Source organism: Vigna angularis, chromosome 10, assembly GCF_016808095.1.
Source record: "Vigna angularis cultivar LongXiaoDou No.4 chromosome 10, ASM1680809v1, whole genome shotgun sequence".
Classification (NCBI taxonomy): Eukaryota; Viridiplantae; Streptophyta; class Magnoliopsida; order Fabales; family Fabaceae; genus Vigna; species Vigna angularis.
Window position 1 is genome coordinate 3,220,246 of NC_068979.1, and position 23,762 is coordinate 3,244,007.

General features: G+C 35.8%; 2 protein-coding genes across 5 annotated transcripts; one reads left to right on the forward strand and one right to left on the reverse strand.

Annotated features, from left to right (window-relative positions):
* The first annotated feature begins 1,197 nt into the window (after nt 1–1,197).
* LOC108335929 (oxysterol-binding protein-related protein 2A) lies at nt 1,198–13,262 on the forward strand. 4 transcript variants are annotated; one of them, XM_017572155.2, is made up of 11 exons: nt 1,198–1,858; nt 3,774–4,136; nt 5,042–5,138; nt 5,862–6,304; nt 7,543–7,698; nt 8,011–8,178; nt 8,314–8,454; nt 8,646–8,873; nt 8,988–9,101; nt 9,611–9,800; nt 12,738–13,262. In XM_017572155.2, the coding sequence occupies exons 1-10, from the start codon at nt 1,445–1,447 to the stop codon at nt 9,788–9,790; spliced, it is 2,304 nt and encodes a 767-aa protein (XP_017427644.1). In that variant the 5' UTR covers nt 1,198–1,444; the 3' UTR covers nt 9,791–9,800; nt 12,738–13,262. The 4 variants fall into 4 exon arrangements, 3 of the variants coding, with proteins under 3 accessions (XP_017427644.1, XP_017427645.1, XP_052725741.1); XM_017572156.2 differs by having other exon boundaries at nt 3,777–4,136; XR_008245765.1 differs by lacking the exon at nt 12,738–13,262 and having other exon boundaries at nt 8,951–9,101; nt 9,611–9,645.
* Nucleotides 13,263–18,479: 5,217 nt separating this feature from the next.
* Nucleotides 18,480–22,480, reverse strand: LOC108335269 (protein NRT1/ PTR FAMILY 6.3). Its single transcript, XM_017571248.2, has 5 exons — nt 22,281–22,480; nt 22,001–22,178; nt 21,771–21,810; nt 21,062–21,612; nt 18,480–19,575 (listed from the first exon to the last, which is right to left on the reverse strand). The coding sequence occupies exons 1-5, from the start codon at nt 22,393–22,395 to the stop codon at nt 18,705–18,707; spliced, it is 1,755 nt and encodes a 584-aa protein (XP_017426737.1). The 5' UTR covers nt 22,396–22,480; the 3' UTR covers nt 18,480–18,704.
* Nucleotides 22,481–23,762: the final 1,282 nt, after the last annotated feature.

Below are 23,762 nucleotides of genomic sequence, written 5' to 3' on the forward strand. Positions count from 1 at the left end.
TTTTTTATTAAATATTTAAATTGTTTTTTCATGATATTAAAAATTACTTTTATTACATTTTTAATGTTTTTTTTCATCAGTTTTAAAATTTAATTGATTTTTGTTGGTACGTTTTTGACTGTACAACAAGAGATGAAAATAAAAGGAAAAAAAGGGAAAATTATATATCAGAAAAAAGGGAATTGAGAAAAATATTTATAAAGTGAGATTATTTTATTATTATTAATAAATAATTAAAACACCAATATAACAATAAAAATATTATCATTATTATTATAATAATGACAAAAAATAAATAATTAATTTTTTTCTATAACTTGTAATAATTTTGTATATACTTGTTTTTTTTTTCGTGTACACACACATGTATATATATATATATATATATATATATATATATATATATATATATATATATGTTTTCTTTAACAATTTTCTCATCATCACATACAGAGAATTAACAATTAATAAATATAATAATAACTTGCATATATTTTTACTTTTGATTTTAACTTTGTATAATTTTTTTTCTGTTTCTTTATAATTCACATTTTGATTTTGTTCCCTTCAAACTTTCTTTTTATCTATCTTCTTTGAAATTCTAAAATCACTAATTTTTTATTTCTTATCCTATATTATTTTAAGGTAGATAATAGAATATTCATTTTTAAAATCTAGACAGTTTTATGATGTATGAAAATTAGGTGTGATGTATTAAAGTTTTTAATAATTTAGTATGGTCATCTTATAAATAAAGAGGACTTATCAATAATTAAGACTTTTATATATTACAAGAAGGACACATATCAATACACTAATGTTACATTATAAATATTTGATTTTTAAGTTCCATAAATACAGTTTTATAAATAAGCTTTTATTTGAGTTTCAACTAATTTTTATAAACGCCGTATCTATTTCAAACCTTATATATTAATATAATTTATTTCAATTCTCTATCACTGACTATAGAAAATCAAATATCTCTTCTAGTTGTGGTTCAGGACTAGCACAAGTTTGTCCTCTATTTAAATACAAGTAGTTCACATCAGTCTATCTTTTTCATTTTCGATTCAAAAACCCTCTTGTTTTCACTTTATTACTACTTTGCCCCCTTCTCTTTGCCTTTGCCAAATCCAACTAATATATATACCTGCCTGCAGTCCTCTTTTTCAACACATTAATTTATTCATTTGAATATACAAATCTCATTCTTTTCTTCGAATAAATTTATAAGCATTTTTTCTTCTGCACACTTTTTTCACACTAATGTATCTATCACTCAACTTCCTTCCATGTCCTTTTAATTTTCTTCCAACCTTGCTAGCTTTCACAACACTGAATCAATGAAAAAGATAATTCAGGTGTTAGTAGAACCCTCGCGTTGAATCAATCTAAAATAGAAGGAACCAAAGTTAGGAAGAAGTATTTTGAGGGAGAGAAAATGCGAGTGAAAGAGATGCACCAACTGTGTTGTATCTCTCTGGAGAGTCCTGGAATCGGCAACCATTCCCCGGAGCGGATGGCGGCGAGACTTTTTCAAACGAGGAGCTTCCCGGCGGTGGGATCTCTGGGCAATGCTGCTCAAAGATGGGAGACCACGGTGGCCGGCGTTCTCTACAAGTGGACCAATTACGGCAAAGGCTGGAGATCCCGATGGTTCCTCCTCAGGAACGGTGTTCTCTCTTATGCCAAGATCAGATGTCCGGAGAATCTCAACCTCCTCACTTCTTCTGACGACATTAGCTTCATAGGGGAGATTTCCACCAACCGACTCGCACGAGTGGACAGAGTTGCCCCCGCCACACGACGAAAACACCGCAAAGCTTCTTCCTCTTCCCGTGTAGTCCATCTCAAGGTAACTTTAATCTTCTACACATACTTATAATGTTGGTTTTTGTTCCTGTTATATTTCTTTCTGGTCCTGAAAATCAATGAAGGATCATAGCAGGCATTGCCCGTGTGATCTGACTCCTCAGTTACACTGTTTTCCAACACTAACTCCTTGAAAGTTAACTTAAGAAAATATAAATATAGTAATGACATTCCGATTTTCGATTTCACATATGTGAAATTTCCTCTATCCGTGCTTTAGTTTTGTTGGTGATGTGATTAATGAGACCAAGGTTTGCCATTAAAATTGATCACTCACCTGAATGTGATTTTTTTTTACAGGATAAAGGTAAAAACAATATATATATATATATATATATATATATATATATATTTATGTATTTATTTATTTATTTGTTTATTTCTTTTCTATTGGAACAATGTGGTGTAAATCTGCATGTTTAGGCCATGGTTGGCTGTGACTGTGATTTACTCTCTGTTAAGTGGGTTTAGTTGCGAATTCAAAGGAACAGGAGGTTTGCAATTAATAATCTCTATCTAATTTCAATATTTATTATCTGAAAAAAAAAGTTTACTGGGAGAGTGGAAATTATTCTAATCAACCTTAGAATATGATGATGATGGATTTCAGTTCAGTGTGGTTTTAATAACTGGTTGTTAATGTAGAGTGAGTCACATCAACAGGTGGCCATCGAGGGTACGGTAGACTAAGTCGTAGCCCTAGGTAAGGTATTAACTTGCGGTCCGATGCATTTCTACGATTTAGCTTCCTCTCGGCACCTGTTTTTCATCCAATTCTACCTGACCTCCTTTACCATTTCAGTTTAAAACATGAAACACTTAACACCTGGGTCTTTTGCCCTTTTCCTTCTTTTTATTATTCTTTTACTATTTTCTCCTGTACGTTTTTCACTTGTCTTTCATTGTTTGTGGTTTCCTCTTTCCATTTTTCTAGAGCATGTTCCTGTAGCTTATAAAAATTTGGAGAGATAAATTGCAGTGTTGGCATACTTTTGGTTTCTCCTTGCTTGCCTCAACGGTAATGCAAGCCTAGAAAGAGGAGTCATTTTATATTGGAATATATGGAATAAAAAATGTCAAACTGTGGGATGATCCAACGGCAGGTAATTAGGGATCTTGGACTGGCATGGGTTTAGGTTTGTAAATTGGAATGACTTGGATGTTACTTTAAGCGACCTTATCAAATAGTAGAAAGGTCTCTCGGTTTTATTGGGTTTATCAGAATACTTTTATTTTTAACAAATGGACTGTGGGAATCGCAACAATTTGGGTGGGGTTTGGTTCAGAGGAGAGTGGAAAAACTTGTATGGTGCTCCTATGCTGTTCAAATTAATAAGCCAGCTCTCTCCTTTTATATAAAAGGGGCAGAAACAAAACAAAGGAAGTAAGAGGCTGTAAATAATGTTTTGTTACCTTCTTTCTTGAGCTATTCTAACACATTCATTTTTATTCGATAATATATACATAGTACACTGGTTTGAACCAAAACCTGCATGGCATGTGTGTTCAGTTGCATTTTCTGATTATTAATAAGATTCTTTTGTTAACTACAAAAATTTTGCCTTCTTTTGGTTGAGGTGGTAGGTGCGTCTTTACTTTTTGTTTGCCCGTGTATTTTTTCTTTGTAACAATTTAGATTTTGTTGTTGTACTGTTCGTTTTACTCTCTAATAGTCTTTCTTTTTTCAATGAACACTAATATCACTATTTCTTCTTTTTCTACAATTCTAGTCTCTGTTATTTCTTTTTTTATTTTTATATTATTATTAATAATTTTAATTTTATTTCTTATCTGTAATTTCTGTCCCTCCTATTTGTTCTTCTTCAATAAAAAGAAAAGTTGGATAGAGTGAGTTTGTTGGTGCACTGAAATTGAAGTTATATTGCGTGAATGTTTAGCAGATTTCATCATTTAGAGAGAGCAAGTCAGATGATCGGCGTTTCTATATATTTACAGCAACGAAAACTCTCCATCTGAGAACTGATTCGAGGAATGATCGGGTTGCGTGGATACAGGCATTGGTTTCGACACGTGGCCTGTATCCTCATCAAGCCCTCAATGATCATCTCTTGCTTACACCCAATGATATATCCGTGTCAACCGACAGGCTTAAGTTACGCTTGCTTGAAGAGGGTACCAGTGAGAACCTTGTAAAGGAGTGCGAGCAAATCATGCTCTCAGAGTTCTCCGAAATGCAAGGACAACTTGAAGTTCTTTGTCAAGAGCGATCTAATTTGCTTGATACAATAAGGCAATTGGAGGTCATTTCTTACCTTGTCCTTTATTCTGGAGTGCTTGTCACTATCTTCCTCTATATTGGGTTCGTTTGAATGCTTAAAGAACTGTGGGGTATTTATTACTTTATTATTCCCCCACCACATCCCTCCCTATCATTTTAAATGTGGTCAAAGATTATGAATTCTGCAATAATTTAACGATTCCAGGTCATTTGATCTCTAAAGTTTTCTGCTGTTTTGTTTTATATTTTATGACCGGGTCTGCTTGGATGGTCGAGTACATAGTTTGATAAAATAATCGCGGAATTATATTTGTTTAATGACCAAAAGTTTCTTTTCGGTCTCCTTTACCATCAATTATATTTTAGAAGCTATCTTTCATGTAAGGAGACTGTTGTCTTGTCACGCGTACCACTTTTTCTAATTCTAACTAAATGTGTGTACATAAACTTTCAATACTTTAGCTATATAGTTTTATATATCCTATGCATATATTTTATTCATAATAATTGCTGTGCTTCTTAGTTCTGTCAAACACATGGAAAAATTAGGGGGTATGTCGCTCTTGGATAATTATGATGAAATTATCTGACTATTTGAGTTGGTACAGATTCAACTGAAGTAGTATTGTTATCATACAATCAGGAACCAAGTACAAAAATAAAATAAAAATTTGAAGACCACATGGCATGTTTTGTGGGTTTTTCCAATGTCTTTTAAGAAGAGTCACGTCATTGGTGACTTTGGTCGATGGCATCAATTGTTTTTTGCCTCTTCCCTCACTATGAAATGTAATTGTAATTCACGGACTTACATGTCAATTCAACTATCATCTCAGTTTGCCGTTTTCTGTGTTAGTGTAATTTCTGAATGTGAAAGGTCTTTACGGTACGTGACTTAACAAATTTTCTATTGATCATAATAAACAGGCAGCTAATACTGAACCTGAGGCCACTGCAATACACGATGGTGAATACCAGTTAACAAAGAACGAGTTTTCAAGTCTTGGACGTGGAAAATATAGTGGTACTGCAATATATACCGATGTTTTCTGTTTATACATATGCTGTTACTTTTGTCTTTCTTCTTTGATTTAATGAGCATGTGTTTGTATGCGGAATCTTTGTTGTGTTGAAAGTTATCACAGGGACCAATGGTTCTGTCTTATATGAACAGGAGGAATATTGCTGACATCATTTTGTTATTGCAACCGTTTCTTGAATGATGAAAATTATTTGGTTAAATGACCTTGGAACATGGACCTGTGTATTTATATTTTTTTTCTTCGAATTTCTAGAGTTTTAATTCAATCCGTAGAATTTTTACCAGCATCTTCATGCCGATCTCTAGAGAATTTATCATTCATTATTTTATCTCATCTTTTAGATTCAGTTCAAATGAAAGTTTTGTTTCGAAAGTCAACCCATTAGAAAAATTAATATTTTTTATGGTCCCAGCTCATATGCCTCTATCCATTGAGGCAACTGTGAGAACTTGAGGATCCATGATTTGCTTATTCATTCAACCAGAATAGAAACTATTCTTCCTGAGCATGCTGATTTCATTTATCACACTTCGCTAGATTCTGGAATTATCATATGCACCATCGCTGTGTACAAGTATGAATGGACACTCTGTCCATGTTTTTCGGTAAATTTGTCTACAATGAATCTATCTGCAACCTTCATTGTTTATGAACTTGTCCTTTCAAGATGTACTATTATTTTCACATGAACCTTTTGGTTTCAGAATGTAGTACAACTGAATCATCTGATGATATTGAGAAACAAGAGATGGAGGAAGTATCAGATGAAGATGAAATCTCATATTATGATACTAGAGATTGTTTTACGGAGCCTGATTGCAAGTGTGAGTCAGAAAGAGCTATAAATGAAGTGGACAGGTGTAGGGAAGCCAGCACGCAATGCACTGATACAGAGAACATTTATCCCGAGAAAATGGTCTGTAATTATAAGCACCCTCAGATAGCAAGACGAAAAAAGCTTCCAGATCCTGTTGAGAAAGAGAAGGGTGTTAGTCTTTGGTCAATGATCAAGGACAACGTGGGAAAAGATCTCACGAGAGTTTGTCTCCCGGTATACTTTAATGAGCCTATATCTTCCCTACAAAAATGTTGTGAGGACTTGGAGTACTCTTATCTACTGGATCTAGCTCACGAGTACGGAAAATCAGTAAGATATACATCTTGCTCTTGTTTTTGCCACTCACCGGTGTTGAAGTGCTGCCAATATAAATTAAAAAAAGTATTGAACAAAGGACATGATGTTTTTATCACAACTTTTCTTTCCAACTCTATCCGTGAATGTTTTTGTGTTGTTTCCATGTCTTGAGATATGCAGATTAAGTAACCTTACTGCACTCCTTTAGCTTCTTTGTTTTTATGTTTATAGTTCTAATCATTCACTTTAGGTCACACAGAAGAGAGAGGGAAATCATAATTTGACAGTAGTAAATTAATCATACCTTACAATTTCTGTGAATTTGTTTGATCACAAATAAATATTTTTTCTCAGTTGCCTCAAAACAAAGTAATGAATCTGCCCTTTATATTATAATCTGCCCTTTATATTATTGTTTTTCCTAAGCTCGGGTAATGAGTTATTTTATGAGTACCTCTGTTCAAAGGATTGGCTAGGAGCAATATTTAGTGAATTTTTGTCTTTCTCGTTGGAGAATGCTTGGTTGAGCTCGAATAGAGTGAGCAGATAGATAATATGAAAATAAAATCACTTTATACTTACTTGTTCGACCAAATCATTAGAAAGTGGAAAACAATCTCTACATTTGTTTTTCTCTTCGTTGAAATTTCTACCCGTGCCCTATTTCCAAGTGAGGACCCATATCTTGAAACCCATACTTATACAACCATTCTAGAAGTACTTATGTAGCAAATATGTTGTTATATAATAATAGTAATAGTTTATCAAATTTAATATTTTATTATTAAAATTGATTTGTTATTTGGTTGTTTAGAAAGAGTTGAATTTCAAAATGTCATTTTTCTTCTTGAGTTTTCTCTTTTTATTTATAAGAGTGTAAGCAAAAGACTCCTAGTTTACATCTTTTTGTGCAGAATCCACTGTATGTTTGGTAACATGTCTGTTACCCTTGGATCTGGATCCTGCAGAAGCTAGTATCTTCTGCGTCTTTTGTTAAACTCGATGTGAAAAGAGAAATACCTGCGTTGCTAATCCATATATGCAGAGCCTGCACTCAATGATGATATGATTCAAGTTAAAATCATAAATTTGACAGAGGAATAACCATGCTATAATAATTTCTATGAACTTGTTTGTCACAAATGAGTGTTTTTGTGGTAGAGAAAAATAATAACGATACTATGTTTCAAAGTTGAAATCAATCATATCACTGTATTTGATTGTTTTCCCCCTTGAATACGTATTTTCAGGGAAACGGTCTTCTTCGGGCACTGTATGTTGCTGCCTTTGCAGTTTCGGGTTATGCGTCATCTGAAGGTCGTAACTGTAAACCCTTTAATCCTTTACTGGGTGAAACCTACGAAGCTGATTACCCCGAGAAAGGAATTCGCTTCTTTTCAGAGAAGGTTAGTTCCTTATAATTTACTAAAGCAGAGATGCAAGATTGGAATCTGACTAAGATGGGATGAGGTCGAATTTACTTTTGGAATCTGTTTGGGCTAGTAAAATATTAATAAAGTTTCCCACAAATTAAACATATTTGCGTTAGAAAAGTAGAATGTGAAGCCGTTTATTTCAGTCTATCTAATGGTGATTGCTTAAATTACATAGAGCACAATGCCTTTAACTTGGTATGTATTTTTGTGTTAATATATTAATATGAGGAATTCATCAACTTGCGAATATTGTTGATGCTTCAGTCATTATGTCTGAAACAGGTCAGCCATCATCCAACACTCATTGCCTGCCACTGCGAAGGTAGAGGATGGAAGTTTTGGGCTGACAGCAACATCCATTCAAAGTTTCGGGGAAGGTCAATTCAGCTTGATCCAGTAGGTGTTCTGACCCTAGAGTTCAATGATGGTGAAATATTTCAGTGGAGCAAGGTAAGCATTGTAAAATCACTATCTATTATTTTCCGCCAATCAGCTCGGTTGTACTACTCATCTGCCTTTAAATTCCATGGTAATATTTCTCTAAATTAATGATATGATTGTTGTTGTTGTTGTTTCTTGTGTTAGGTCACCACCACGATCTATAATCTCATCCTTGGGAAAATATACTGTGATCATCATGGGAACATGGATATACGTGGCAATCGGAAGTATTCGTGCAGACTCAAGTTCAAAGAGCAGACGATACTCGACCGAAATCCTCGCCAAGTAAGTTATTGGATAATATTTAAAAATTATTTATTTCACTTCAGTCTTTTGTTTATTTAAATTTTAGAATTATTTTAATTTAAAAGTTATATTATTATTTTAATGTGTCCAAATTTCAAAGTACCAAATTATGTATTGAGTGAGTTTTGGTAAACATGTGATTGAGTGTGTAATACCGTGCTTTGAATTAGGTACATGGATTTGTGGAAGATGTAACGGGGAAAAAGGTTGCGACATTGTTTGGGAAGTGGGATGACAGCATGTACTATATGAGTGGTAATGTAAATGTGAAGCCTAAAGATTTGAATTCACCAAACGCATCTTTGTTGTGGAAAAGGACGATGGAATCTCCTAATGTGACACGGTATAATTTGACACCATTTGCCATCACTCTGAATGAGCTTACTCCGGGACTGAAGGTATAGTATGATGTATTATATCATTATTTGATATGCATTCCACTTCTTATATATGCGTCTCTTATGGTTTTTTATAGCCTTTTCTGATCACGGGTATTTGATCACGGATTAAAGGAGAATCTCCCGCCTACGGATTCCAGGCTTAGACCTGATCAACGGCATCTAGAGAATGGGGAATACGACAAGGCTAATTTGGAGAAACAAAGGCTGGAAAAGCGTCAGAGAATGGTATGTCTCTTTTCTCCTTTCAACACCCATTTTCCTCCTCTTATTCCTCTTTTAGGTTACTCCAGGATTTAGATCTGTGGTTCTCGGCAAATCTAATTAAATTGTTTAATTTAAAATAAATGAGTGAAAAATTAGTTAATTATTATTAATTTAATTATTTATGGAGGATTTTAAAAGAACGATTTCCACGTCTATAACGATAAAGTTTTGCTTTTAGTACCCAAGAAAACCCAAGAAGTTGTCATTTGTTTCTAAACACATCACCTATATTAAACCATTCACTTCTCCATCTTTTGTTTTTTCCTTTTAATTGTTCATACCGTTGTCTCCCTAACTTTTGAGTTTGCAATTGAAAGAAAGAGAAAAATATAAAATGAAAATGAAGAGAAACAAAGTTGTAGATTTTACTAATTGTTATTTGTTTGTGCATCAGCTGTTTTTGTTGTAATCTATGTTTTAGTGATATTTTGCCAGTGTAGTGATGATGATCATTGTTTATATATCCACAGTCAAGGAAAATACAAGAAAATGGTTGGAAGCCTAGGTGGTTCCGAAGAGAAGGTGAAAGTGGAACCTTTCGATACATTGGTGGATACTGGGAAGCGAGAGAGCTTCGAAGCTGGGACGGATGCCCTGATATATTTAGTGAAATCAATGAAGAGTCTGCCGATTCATTTGGTGCATTTTAACGTGGTTCAGGTAACGTTTCACACAATGTTTCATATTTTCACAAGTCTTTCTAAATAAACAATCTTTAGTATTATGATTTGTTTGCCTGAAACTTTGAGTCATACATATACTATCTAAAGGCCCTTTATCTTGGTCCTTCAAGCACATACATTTAATACAACTATTGCCAAAATACAATTAATACAGCTACTCAACTACTATCAAAATACTATGAATGAACTTTTAGTCTTAACACATCTATTCAACTACTATCAAATTACAATTCAATGAACTCCATAATTATCTCTAAAAATCACTCTCATCTTTTGCATTTTCGCAACTACCCTCATTTAAGTTTATCTAACAAAATCTCCTTGTAAACTTAAATGTTTCTTTTATTTATCATTTCAGTTATTCTATCCTTGCTTCCCACGTGTAGTAACTCATCTCACATTGTGCTTGCTCTTTTCATGAATAGTTGGGTTCTTCACTTTTTTCATGTTTAACTTTGCATTCATTATGGCTGACTTGTTCTCTTCATTCTTGGTGACCAATTTGTTCTTAATCGGGTTCTTTGCTATCTTAGTGGCATATTTGTTCTTCTCTTTGGATGACTTCTTCTTAACTTTGACTTCTCCTTTGTTGGGTTCTTTATTGTCTTTGTGGTCGACTTGTTAATAATTAGGTTATTGTCAATTGGTCGAGCTCCTTTTGAGATTGGACCATCTCACTATTGTTGTACTCAATTGCATTGATCTTTTCATCCATTGCAAGTCGCCACTTCTCGACTTTGCAACTGTTCTTGCAATCTTAAAACTTGTTCAAGTTTCAAGCACAACTTATGCAAAGCCTACTTTATTCTTTTTAAGCTTCCTTGTAACTTTGCATTTCCTCTAACCTCTTTTTTAGTTTGTTGTTGAGTTCTAACTTTTGAATAACAAGCTTGTCTCTGCTCATGTTCGAGTTATCCGAGTTGTACAGATGCACCACTAAGATTTCCAAATGTCTCTTAGAGCTATCTAAGCTCTCCAACTGCTCCACCAACTTATTTGAGCTATCTACATGCTCCATCGAGCTATTCGAGCTGCATCTAGTCTACTGATATATCTTAGTATTCCTCTTGCTCGACCAAGTTAACCGAGCTATCTGGATTTCTCGTAGAGCAATATGAGCTCTTTATGCACCTTACCAGACTATCCAAATGCACCATTGATCTATCTAGATGTCTTGTCAACCTCTTAATGTTATTTATCTGTCTTGTCGAGTTATCCTCGATACTCAACCTTCTTGTTGAGTTCTCCATGTAACTCAACCTTATTGTCAAGTTCTTCCCTTGCTTGTTCTCGACTCTCGAGCTATGTCCCATCATCAATAACAGTGCTTCCTCTTCAACATCTTCTGTGAGAAGGCTGGTTGTCTTTTGTCTTCCATTCTTAGACCGACAATCTTTTGCAAAGTGTCTGACCTTACCAAATTGAAACACTTATCCGAGTAGCACTCCTTTGCATAATAGTCATGTTTTCCACACTTGAAGCACTCAACATTTGAGTTGCTCGAACAACCTCCTCTCCATGGACTTTGTCCTTTTCCTTACCAATTTTGTTGGCTGGACATTTCTTTCTCTTCTACCTTCTACCACCAGGACCATTTCCTTTACCTCCTTGTTATCATCCTTTTCCTTGAGTGTTCTGAGCTTCTCCCTTTATGGTTTCTTTGCTTGAAGTGCTAGTTCAAGGTACTCCTCATTCTTCTTCCTTCTCCGTTGCTCGTGCGTCTCATGTGACCAAGTAAGCTCTTCAACCGAGAGCATTGATAAGTCATTGGACTCTTCAATAGCACATACTATATTATCAAAGGCATCGGTTAACGACCTCAAAATTTTCTCCACTACTCGGCTAATGTACAGTGTTTCTCCATTTCTACCAATCTGGTTCACCATGATCTCCACTCGAGAGATCTACTCGACCACTCCTTTAGTCTCTTTCATCCTCATGCTTCTAAGCTTGTCTCTAAGAGTTTGAAGCCCGACTTGCTTTACCCAATTATCCCTGCTATTACAAGATTGACAAGTGTATCAAATCGTACAAGTAATAAAATGGATAAGTCTAGATAACATTTCCCACATGAGACTTGGCCTATTAAAAAGTTTATGTTTATTCACTAATTAAGGCTAAAAATTGTTGATGTGAATGAAATAAATCTAAAACTAAGAAAGCAATAAAAATTTATGAAATTATAATATGGTAAAGACTTGGGGTTAGATTTCATGTATCAAATCAATATGAAAAATATTAAACAATATACTTCTAATTCCTACTCTATCACTCACACCACATATACCAAATCTTAATATCTTAACGATAAGTCTAAACTTTAGTAATAAAAACCCTAGTGTCTTATGTCTTAGCAATTTTTATTATAAGTTTGCATTAAGTTTATCATTCTAATGAATGACTAATGATAAACTCTATCATTAGATGTTTAATCAATTAGTATTCTATTCTATTTAGGTTTTGACTTCGTATCCAATAATTAGATACCTACATATATACAATCAATTAATTCATGTAGTTACGATTAAAAATAAAACATAGAAGTAATAAAAAAGAAATATACTGAACAGTAGAAATCACAAAGATTCAAAATATACTATATCCAACTTCGTGAATAATTAGTTATTGTTATACAATTGAAACACTAATTTATTGAATAAAAACTTAATTATTTAAAAATAATGATAAAAATACAAATAAACGATAAACTACCCTCGTTTAAGTTTATCTAACATCATATACAAAAGAAGAAAAATATAAGAAAATGTTATAAGATCTTGGAATATATCAAATGGAGTTTTATGCTTATCATTATACTTTCAATATTTTCAAAGTTGTTTGATTTGAACTACATACCCATTTTCTGTTAAAAAAACATTGTTTTGCTTGCAATAATGCCTGAGACACTTCGCAGATAATGATCATGAAGGTTAACCAATGGGGAGCTTAGCTTTAATGTCGTTGCATGCCGTGTGTGTTTTCAAGAATGGGAGAGTGGGATTGGAGAAATTGCTGAAATGGTCATCCTTTGTTGGTGATATATGAACAATGAGGAAGGTAGCACAGTTAAGTTCCACCATTTGTTATGCACGATGCTTTTTGAATTTAAACCTCATACATGGTCAAGGTTACTACTGTTGCGCGAAGATAAATGATCTCAAATTGAAATTGTTACTTGGTGTTGGATGTGCGTATATACAAATTGAGGAAATCCAGCTTCAAAGATCATAGTGTTATCTCTTCATTAGAATGTCATAATTTTGCCTTTTCTTTTTTATATGATTTTCTTGTGGTTGTATGTAATTAGTTGGGCATATTAGCTAATGTAAGGATATATCCCTTTATCCTATTATAGCTACACTCGCCCCCAATGGCTATTGATTTATTAGCTAAATGATTGCATTTTGGTAGAAATAAACCACCAAAGGTTTTTTTGTTACGTTTCTCTTACTTTATTTTATATATACTAAATTCAAATAGACATGGAAAATTAAGTATCACTAAGACAAAATGGAGTTAAAAAGTAAATATGATGACAAAATGATGTTTCATGTAATGGAATTCATGTCATTCCTTGAGAAACAATAACAAATTATTATATTCAAATTAAGAAATCCTAACTAACACAAGATGTATATAATACCCTCATTAAAGACAAATGAAATTGTTAAAGAATTTCAACTAAGCATAGTTTAATATTGCACCTAAAACATTTATTTAAGAGAGAGCAACAAAATATAAAATATAGAGTTTGTCATCTCCTTTCCCCTTCAAATAGTTTAATCATTTTAAAAGTTACTTTTTAAAGATGACGTTGGAGACATTATAACTCGCTAATATACTTCTAAAATATATAATTTAATAAATATTGATTGCTTTTTTGTAGAAATAAACCATATGAGGCTTTTTTATATGTTTTTTTCTACTTCATTTCATATATTCCAAGTTCAAATAGATATGGAAAAGTAACTTAGAGTTTTGAAAGTAACTTAGAGATCTTGTAAGAGAAAAGTAAAGCATTAAACTTCATCAATTGCAACTACTATGAATCTATGCTCCACTTCACGTAAACTTCTAGAGATCGTGTTATGTTTTTTAAATTTCCATGAGATGAGTGAAGAACCAAGATACACACCATATCTCGATAACGAATCTCTTATGTCAGGACAAGAAGCGCAATCATTATCACTATAAGCCTTTAATTGAAGATCACAATTAGATGGGAAAAATAATCCCAAGCTTGGTGTATTTTTTATGTAGCGAACGATCTTTAGAGTAACATTGTGATGAACAGTTGTCAACTTAAAAAGAAATTGTGCAAGATAATGCATAATATAACTTATATTAGATCGTGTGTTTGTGAGATGCATAAGTCTTTCTATGAGATATCTATAGCTAAAATAATCATCAATTATAATTATCGTGAGTTTGCTAAAATCTTATTAGTAGGTGTAGATTTTGTTTTGCATCCAAAAAGACTCTTGTCACTTAGTAATTCCAATGCATTTTTTTAACGGGCTCATCAAGATATCTTTCTTTGTCCTTGCCACTTCAAGACCAATTGAAAAACGTAATTCTTTTCAAATTTACCTATTTTTATAATTTATGTTTGAAATTTCCCTACAGCTCTAAAAAAAATCCAATGTATACACATTATCTTTTAATAGAATATTTAAAAACTAATTTAATTTTTGAAAGCATTTAAAAAATGAAAAATCAATCAAGGTTGAAAATATATTTAAGTGTAGGTTTAGTGTTCTTATTTCGTTGACATTGCTGTTTAAATCGTAACTAACTTGATTTTGAAAGAATAAATAATTAAAACTAATTTAATTTTTGAAAGTTATAATTACTTGAATAATTTAAATTTAAAGAGCAAATTGACAGATCTACATTTTTTTTATGAAAAGATAAAAAAAATAATTTGTCAAGTGTAAAGGTGTGTCAAAATAATTTTTTAAAAATGTTTCGGTGAGATTTGTGAGACCGAGACACTAACCTTCGACTGGTGCGCTCCGCTTGTCTACTTCCATTTTGAACCGATCGGTCACCTTCAAAATTGGCCGCTGCAAAAGGCACTCCGACGCTCAAGTTAGGAACGATTTTATGAACTATTGGTTACAGTTAAATATTGATGTCCTAATAGGACGTAAACAGGGCATATCGTAGTATGAGTTGAATTTGTCTTTACCTCAAACCTAAACCCTTATTTATAGAGTTTAAAGGAATCTGACACATTAATTTACCTCTTAATGGTCATTAATACAAACCTTAATTGTTTAACGACAGTCGTTATAACATTCATTGTACGTTACATCTGCTTAATAATTGTCGAGACCGAACGGCTGAGCAACTGGTCGAGACCGAACGACTGAGAAGCTGGCCGAGACCGAACGGTAGAGACCGAACGGTAGAGACCGAACGGTAGCCTGCGAGCCCATAGTAACATAAGCCCCCCAAGTCCGAGTTAATCATTCGGCTTTAGAAGAACGGTTAACTATAGGACTTATGAGTTTGAGGGAGGTTGTTCTCGTGGTATTAAGGAGTTTGCTCTTTGTGCTTCAAGTTCTTATATCCTGTTCGTGTCGAACAATTTCATGGATTGAATTCGGCCGCACGCTCGACAGTCCTTGTTACCAGAACTTCCTGATTGATGAGAGTGAAAACCGTTCGGTTGAGAGGGATTTTCTTCCCGGTGTATGGCTTCGTCCTTGACGAGGGTTTTATCTCTCGGCCGGTGAGATTTACCGCTCGATCTTTGTGCTCAACTTTGACGAGAGGGATTTACCTCTTGGTTGTGATTTGCAGCATCTTGTTACTTCTTCACCGAGTGGGATTAACCGCTCGGTCTTCAAATCTTTATAGAGGAATTTACCTCTTCGCCGAGCGGGATTTACCGTTCGGTCTTCAAATCTTTATAAAGGAATTTACCTCTTCGCCGAGCAGGATTTACCGTTCGGTCTTCAAATCTTTATAGAGGAATTTACCTCTTCGCCGAGCGGGATTTACCGTTCGGTCTTCAAATCTTTATAGAGGAATTTACCTCTTCGCCGAGCGGGATTTACCGTTCGGTCTTCAAATCTTTACAGAGGAATTTACCTCCTTGTCGAGCGGGATTTACCGTTCGGTCTTCAAATCTTTACAGAGGAATTTACCTCTTGGCCGAGCGGAATTTACCGTTCGGTCTTCCTCTTCTAGCTCTGAGAGACTTTTTTCATTGAATATGATTTTGTTTAGCAACTTTGGGAGCGATTGGTTGGCCTAAATTGGACTTTATTTATTCCATAATAAGAGCGTAAGTTAATAACAAAAGCATGAATCAAATGAAACCGAATTTAAACATGACAGTAGTAGAACTGTGGATGCTTCTCTTCAGTTGATAACTCCACGAAGCGAACGTTCCCGATGACGACTGGGACTGTGACTATAGCCCCGCCCCCGCTCGTCTTTCCTACTTGCCCGCTCGGGGCTTCTTTGCGAATATCCTTCCTTGGGGAGACCGTATCTTGCATCCTTTATAAACCTACGTAGATGTCCCGCCCGGATAAGATTTTCTATTTCATTTTTTAACGTGATGCAGTCTTCTGTAGTATGTCCATGGTTTTGATGGTACCGGCAACTTTTCCTTTCATCTGCGTTTCTTGGAGATGGTTTCCTCAGGGGTGTGATAAGTTCCGCGCTAAGGGCTTCTTCGAGAACTTTTGCCCTAGGTGCATTGAGGGTTGTATAATGGTGAAACTTGAATGGCCTGGGACACTCCCTATTCTTATCTTTATTGCCGAACGGTCGTTTGCCATCCTTTCCACTTCCGCCCACATCACCCTCTTGTTGTCGTTTTCTTTGCGACAAACGCATTTCCTCCATACGGATGAACTCAGCTGCTCGCTCTTGGAGCTCCTCCATAGTTTTTGGCGGTCGTGCATACAATTTTTCCGCAAAATATCCTGGTCTCATACACGAAGGCAGATTATTGATAATAAAAGATTGATCTATATCTCTAACTCGTCGTGCGGTTTTAGTATACCTCTTCATAAAAGCCTTCAAAGTTTCTCCTTTCTCCTGCTTAGTGTTTATTAAATCCGCCGGTGTTACCTCCTATTTCCGATTGGATGCGTATTGTCTCCTAAAGAGGTTTTCCACAGTAGCGAAGCAATCCACTGTGTTGGGAGGAAGAGTGTTATACCATTCCAATGCCTCTTCCTTAAGTGACAACGAGAAGGCTCTACACATGATCAGGTCGCTGTCTGTATAAAATGCCATTGCATTACCGAACGTTCTTAAGTGATTATCCGGATCAGCCGAACCATCATACTTATCCAACACGGGGGGAGTCTTCTCTGGCATTGGGGTTTGCATGAGCGGTCTGCAAAGGTGTTGGTTCCCTTCCCGCCCGACCGTTCGGGTTGGCGCGATTATGGCTCGCCTCATTAGCATTCTCTCAATTCGAGGCGGACCGCTCGGGAGGTTCCCGTTCGGCCCTTAACGCCCTCATCTCCTCCTCATGCCTCCGCCGCATCTCTTGTTGCGCATGCGCCTGCGCCTGTATAGTCTGCGCCTGTGCCTCAATCTGGGCTTGCAGCTCTCTTATTAAATCTCTGGTGCTCTGCTCCTCCATATTTCTTGTGGTCACCATTGGGTGTCTTCAGCTTGCTCTCGGCCCCACGGTGGGCGCCAAAATGTTTCGGTGAGATTTGTGAGACCGAGACTCTAACCTTCGACTGGTGTGCTCCGCTTGTCTGCTTCCATTTTGAACCGATCGGTCACCTTCAAAATTGGCCGCTCGGTGCCAAAATGTTTCGGTGAGATTTGTGAGACCGAGACACTAACCTTCGACTGGTGCGCTCCGCTTGTCTGCTTCCATTTTGAACCGATCGGTCACCTTCAAAATTGGCCGCTCGGTCCCCCTCTTTGTAAAAGAGGGGAGGTACTTGCAAAAGGCACTCCGACGCTCAAGTTAGGAACGGTTTTATGAACTGTTGGTTACAGTTAAATATTGATGTCCTAATAGGACGTAAACAGGGCATATCGTAGTATGAGTTGAATCTGTCTTTACCTCAAACCTAAACCCTTATTTATAGAGTTTAAAGGAATCTGACACATTAATTTACCTCTTAATGGTCATTAATGCAAACCTTAATTGTTTAACGACAGTCGTTATAACATTCATTGTACGTTACATCTGCTTAATAATTGTCGAGACCGAACGGCTGTGCAACTGGTCGAGACCGAACGGCTGAACAACTGGTCGAGACCGAGCGGATGAGAAGCTGACCGAGACTGAACGGCTAAGAAACTGGTCGAGACCGAACGGATGAGAAGCTGGCCGAGACCGAACGACTGAGCAACTGGTCGAGACCGAACGGCTGAGAAGCTGGCCGAGACCGAACGGTAGCCTGCGAACCCATAGTAACAAAAAACATAAAGAAAAAAATTGTGAAAAAAATAAAAAGTAAATGTAAAGGTATAAAAAGATAGATAAATATTCAGCTTTGTTGGGTTGCAACGTGTCTGAAGGGATATCTGATGAATGATAACTAATGAACTATAAGCTCGTCGGCACCAACCATTGCATGTGTCCTACTTTAAATGTTGGTGGGACTTAACTGTCATGTTTGCAAGGAACATGTGCGTATAATTAAGACATCGATCACATCGCTAAACCACCTTGTTAACTTGGAGTTAACAATTTCAATTTATTTGCCTTTTCTTTTCCACAGTATAAACACATACAAAATGGTTACAACTTACAAGCTTATTTATATGGTAACCAGATGCTAGCCCTTCTTTTTTTCCTTTTTTTAGAGTGAAAACTTGATTAGCATATTGATACAAGCAGGAAAATTTCGTAGAAGAAAAAGAGAAAATGTTGGTGGGAGAAGATTCAGTGGCCATGAAAAGCAGCATCATCTGTTTCTTCCAATTCTATGCCCTCTTCAGCAAGCCTCTTCTCCTTGTAAACGTACCATTTAGCAAAAACCAAGTACAACATCACATTTATGGCACTGAGTATAGCCAAAAGCCAGTAAAAGTCATAGAGCCTCCCTTTGTTAAGATTATCTGCGAGCCATGGCCTACCATGTGCTGTCATTTTGTTAACTATAGACACCAACAAGGAGCTGAAGAAAAAACCCAAAGACAGTGTGCTCAGGAACAACCCTGTGCTCATTGTTTTCATCCCTTTGGGGCACTCTCTAAGGAAAAAGTCCAACTGCCCCATATACATAAAAGCCTCTCCTACCCCCACAAAGAAATTTTGTGGGATCAACCAAAACACCGTCATTGGGATCTTTGCTTCTCGCTTATCTACCAAACCATGTGACTCTGCATATCTCAGTCTCTTTATCTCTATCAGTGCCCCTGCCACCATGGCAAACACCGAGAACACCAAACCAACTCCTATGCGTTGCAAAGGGGTCAACCCATGTGGGTTCTTCAGCACTTTCCTTGCCACCGGAACAACCAAACGGTCGTAAAATGGGACAGTTAGGAGAATTGTTCCGATTAAGAAAACGGTTATCGATGCTGCGGGCATTTGAAATGTCTTTCCTATGTGACGGTCCATGGTGGTCGCTTGTGACACCGAGAATGTTGTCATTTGAGCGTGGATAGTCCAAAACATGATGGTGGTAGCCCATATGGGAAGCATTCTTATCACCGATTTTACTTCTTCCACATCTGTTAAGGTGCAAAGATACCACTTTCTCTTCATTCCACCACCCGATGAATCCACGATTGCAGCTTTGTCCAAGAAACTGCTCAATCAACAAATGAAAAATAAATATTAATATTAACTGCCCGGAATCAAGTTTAGCAAAATTCATGGAAAAAACGTAACTCATTTTAATAGTCGTGCCTCTGCATGACCATTAAAATAGTTAGCCTATGATGTACTGTGTTTGTATTAAATTATATCATTCCACTGTTTGCATGTCTCGAATAAAATGCGAGTTTAGTATTAGAGTACGATAATGTATCACATGAACGCGAGCAGGGACATTAATTGTTGAGCGAGGTTTAGCGTAGACATAATGTTGTCTCTGTTAGAGGTGGCAGAGTGTGACGGTGAGAAGTGAAGGAGAAATGAGGCGTGAATCTCCACTTGGAGATAACCTTGTCGTTGCTATGACTCTTACGTGGGATGATTGGATTCTGATTCCTCTGCCTATAATGCAATCTAACTTTTATGGACAATCATGTTGCATTTAGTATCCAAATTCCAAAGGTAAGTATGCCAAAATATTCTAAACCATACACTTTTTTCTTCTCTTCCAAGCTCGTGGGGTGGACTTCATTTCAGACCACAGACCAAATGATCCAAGATAACTTATTGGTTTTCCTTTTCATGGCCAACCAGCCCTACATATCTGGCTCTACATTCTTATCTACTTCATTCTTTCCCCCAATCATTCACGCTTCAACCAATTCCAACTACCCTCCTAAGTGTTCTTCATTCATATATTTTAAGCTACCCTTCAACACCACTTAATTGCATCTCTGCGCTATTTTTTTAACTTTAATCACCTGCCTTAAGTAAAATTAATGAAAAAAGTATTCTCATATCTGGAAAAACGACCCAATACGGTTCATCCAGAACCAGTAAAAAACAATATAAATCGTGGACCAATGCTTGGAATCTCTTCCAGGTAAGGAAGTAATAAAACTTGTAACTGGAATTCTAAATTCTCCTTTATTACTACCAGTGGGAATAAAAAAAGCTTTTCTTTTCACATTAACCAACAAATAAAAAAAGACCTGTTTTTCCATATCCAAAATTTCAAACTGATCACTTCACACATACTACTTTTTATCCCTTTCCCTGATATCTTTCTATTCCCGTCTTCAAGTTATATATATATACACACACGATAACTTTCTCCATTAAAATAATACTTCTTTTTAGCAAACTAAAGTTAACAAGCTATGACAACCGAGAACTTGCACAGAACAAAAGAATATTATAATTGCAAATAGTTTCTTAGGAATTTATTAAAACCAGAAGATTCAGATTGAGCAAGAAAAACTTTAGTTGAACATCAATCAATCTACATTTAATTAGAAGAATGATTGACGACGTATCGTGAGGGGATGATTACTCTAAAGTCAAACGGCTTACTCCAGGAGGTGTCTCCAGCAAAGTTATTTAATACTATTCTAAAGAGAATCATTGAAAAAAATCTATCAATCCAAAACCAGAAGAAAGAACAAACGTAAGATGGCGATTGGTGAAAGTTTTTTTACCGGAACTGCTTGCTATGCGGCATGGTCTGCTTCTTGGTGTCATAATCATTGAAGAGCAACGTGGAATCAGATGGCAATTCCAACTTCCTCTTTCTTATGGCAGCCACAAACACTTCTGCAAACTGAGTGAGTGGACTCCCCACGAGTTTCTTGAACCGGTACTTCCTCGTACCCGACAAAAACACAAGAAGAGCCGCCACAATCGCACCCGCACAGATACCATAACCCCATCCTCTTCCTACGTTGTCTTGCACGTATACAAGAACCGTCGTTGCCATCAGAGACCCTGTGCTCACGAAGAAGTAGAACCAGTTAAAGAACTTTATCATCTGTTTCTTCTCATCTTTATCCGAATCGTCGAACTGATCCGAACCGAACCCTGACACACTCGATTTCAAACCACCAGTGCCAAGAGCCGTTACGTAAAGCGCCAGATTGAGCACCATTAACTGTTTCTCATTCGCTCTCACGCAAGGTGGCACGGTGTCTTCCGTGCACTTCGGAGGGTGCAGGCTGGGAACTATGGTTGATATCGTCAATATCGAAACACCCTATAAACATCATCAAAGAAACTCATATCAGTTCGGTCGATCGAACCAATATACATTCTCTTCATTATACTATTCTTAATCAGAGTTAAGATTCGCCCCAGTTATCACTGCATCGTAAGTTTTACTATTGAAACAAGAAAAGTTATGGCGTTTCTTACAGTGGCTTGAACTGCTGCGAAGATGGCGATGGTGCGGTATCTGAGGAAAATGAAAACGAAAATTCCAATAAGAACTCACAGGCACGTATACTTTGGTGACGGCACACTAAGAAAATATGAATTGAATAGAATAATTGAAATCTGGCTTATCTTGGTTTTTCCATTAAATGAAAAAGAAAAGAAAAAGAAGTTAATAATGTTGCAAGTGTTGCGATAAAGCTGGTTCGGACCTTCCTAGGAAAGTATCGGCGAGGAAGCCTCCAAGCAGACAGAGCATGAAGGAGGTTCCCAAGAAGTTGGTTACAACGTTGGCAGAGGCAGCATTACCCAAATGCATTGTCCCTGTCAAATATGTGACCAAGTTCACGGCGATGCCCAGTGTTGTCAACCTCTCCATCACTTCTCCTCCTGATACGCATACATATATATATAAATAAAACATGTCAAGATGGGAATCTATTGAGACCTGTTTTTGAAGTGTTATTTATAAAAAAGATAGGTTTTTGAGACCTAATATCATGGCGGATGCAGTCCAGCCACCGGTTTTGGACCTCTCTGCGGGGTGACCTTTGTAGTCAGAGGCATCTGGGATTGTTTTGCCTTGAGTGGTAGGGAGGGTAGACATCGTTGCAAGTGAAAGGCTTTCCAAGTAATACAAAAGAGGAAGTTGGCTTTTAATCACGAGTTTTGGAGCTTTATATACAGCAAGATCAAGGCCACACACGACACGACCAGGGTTTCTAAATCTTAATTATAAAACCAATTTCTCAACATATAGCCACCCTTTCATTTAAACTATATATGTGCACAAATTTTAATATGTCAATCATGACATCCGACAAAATGAAAACAATATAACGATAACTTCCTACAAGTTGCCAAATTTAATTTTCTTCCTCATTCATTCCCTTTGATGTTTGAGAGTAATATTTAAAAATTTAGTATTCTAGTTTTATTCTATGTGAATCTATTTGAAGGCAATATTTTGTTAGTTGTTCAATTTATTCCGATTTGTGAGAGCGGTGGAAAAACTATATTCACTCTTCTGTATGTGAGTACCATCATATTTATCAATATTATTATTATTATTTAAATATTTTGATGGCTCAAATTTTAAAATGGTGAATTTTAGTGAGTTTGTAAACTTTCAATATCGGTATATGAATTGTACTTTGTATTCCTTTTTGTTATAAGTTGAGGAAAACTTAAAAAGCTCCTATTCGTAATGGAAGATTAATTAGACATGTAATTCTGCAATAGAATTATAATTGGTCCGTACAAATTCGCCCAGATACCTTTTTCGCGAAACCATACCACTAAAAGACAATTTTCTGTAGATTATGCAAGTTAGCACTTAACACATAAACTAAACTAGCTAATAGTTAACGAATTAAAATATTATCATATTATAAATTGTTCTTAATGAAATCTGTAATTTGAAATAAAATAAGATGAATATGGATACATTATAAACGGTTACTGCGAGCTTTGCTTAACCGATACAAAGTAATTTTATGTTCATGAAAATTACGATAATGCTGATGAACTTGTGAAAATGATTAATGGTGTGCAAGGACTTGTATGATAATAGTTTCATATAGAGAACTTTTTTTCATAGTGTTAAAACGTTGGAGGTTCCGAAAATATACTATCTTAAATAATGGGGATATGATGGGTTCGAAAAGTAACTACTAGAATTTGAAGGATCGGAAATGGAAATGGGACCAGAACTTGAGATACATCTAGATTTGAATGCTGATATTGATATTTTGGATTTTTGGAGTGATCGTTGTGATGAAAAAACTAAGAGAAAATAACCTCCCAAACAATGTCGTCAATGTGTAACAGGACTTCCCTTTGGTAATTTATTTTAAAGGAGACTCAAATGTGCAATTTTCAAATTAAATTACCTCTTTTGTAAAAAAATCCGAGATATTTTTGTAACGAAGCTTTATGTATATTTGATACTTTGAGGTAATGGTATTTATACAT

Coding starts and splice junctions, on each gene's coding strand:
- LOC108335929 (XM_017572155.2), top strand. CDS start 1,445: ATGCGAGTGAAAGAGATGCACCAACTGTGTTGTATCTCTCTGGAGAGT. Junction 6,305..7,542: donor CTCACGAGTACGGAAAATCA/GTAAGATATACA, acceptor ACGTATTTTCAG/GGAAACGGTCTTCTTCGGGC. Junction 9,102..9,610: donor TGGAAAAGCGTCAGAGAATG/GTATGTCTCTTT, acceptor ATATATCCACAG/TCAAGGAAAATACAAGAAAA.
- LOC108335269 (XM_017571248.2), bottom strand. CDS start 22,395: ATGTCTACCCTCCCTACCACTCAAGGCAAAACAATCCCAGATGCCTCT. Junction 21,811..22,000: donor GCCGATACTTTCCTAGGAAG/GTCCGAACCAGC, acceptor CATTTTCCTCAG/ATACCGCACCATCGCCATCT. Junction 21,613..21,770: donor TCGCAGCAGTTCAAGCCACT/GTAAGAAACGCC, acceptor TGATGTTTATAG/GGTGTTTCGATATTGACGAT.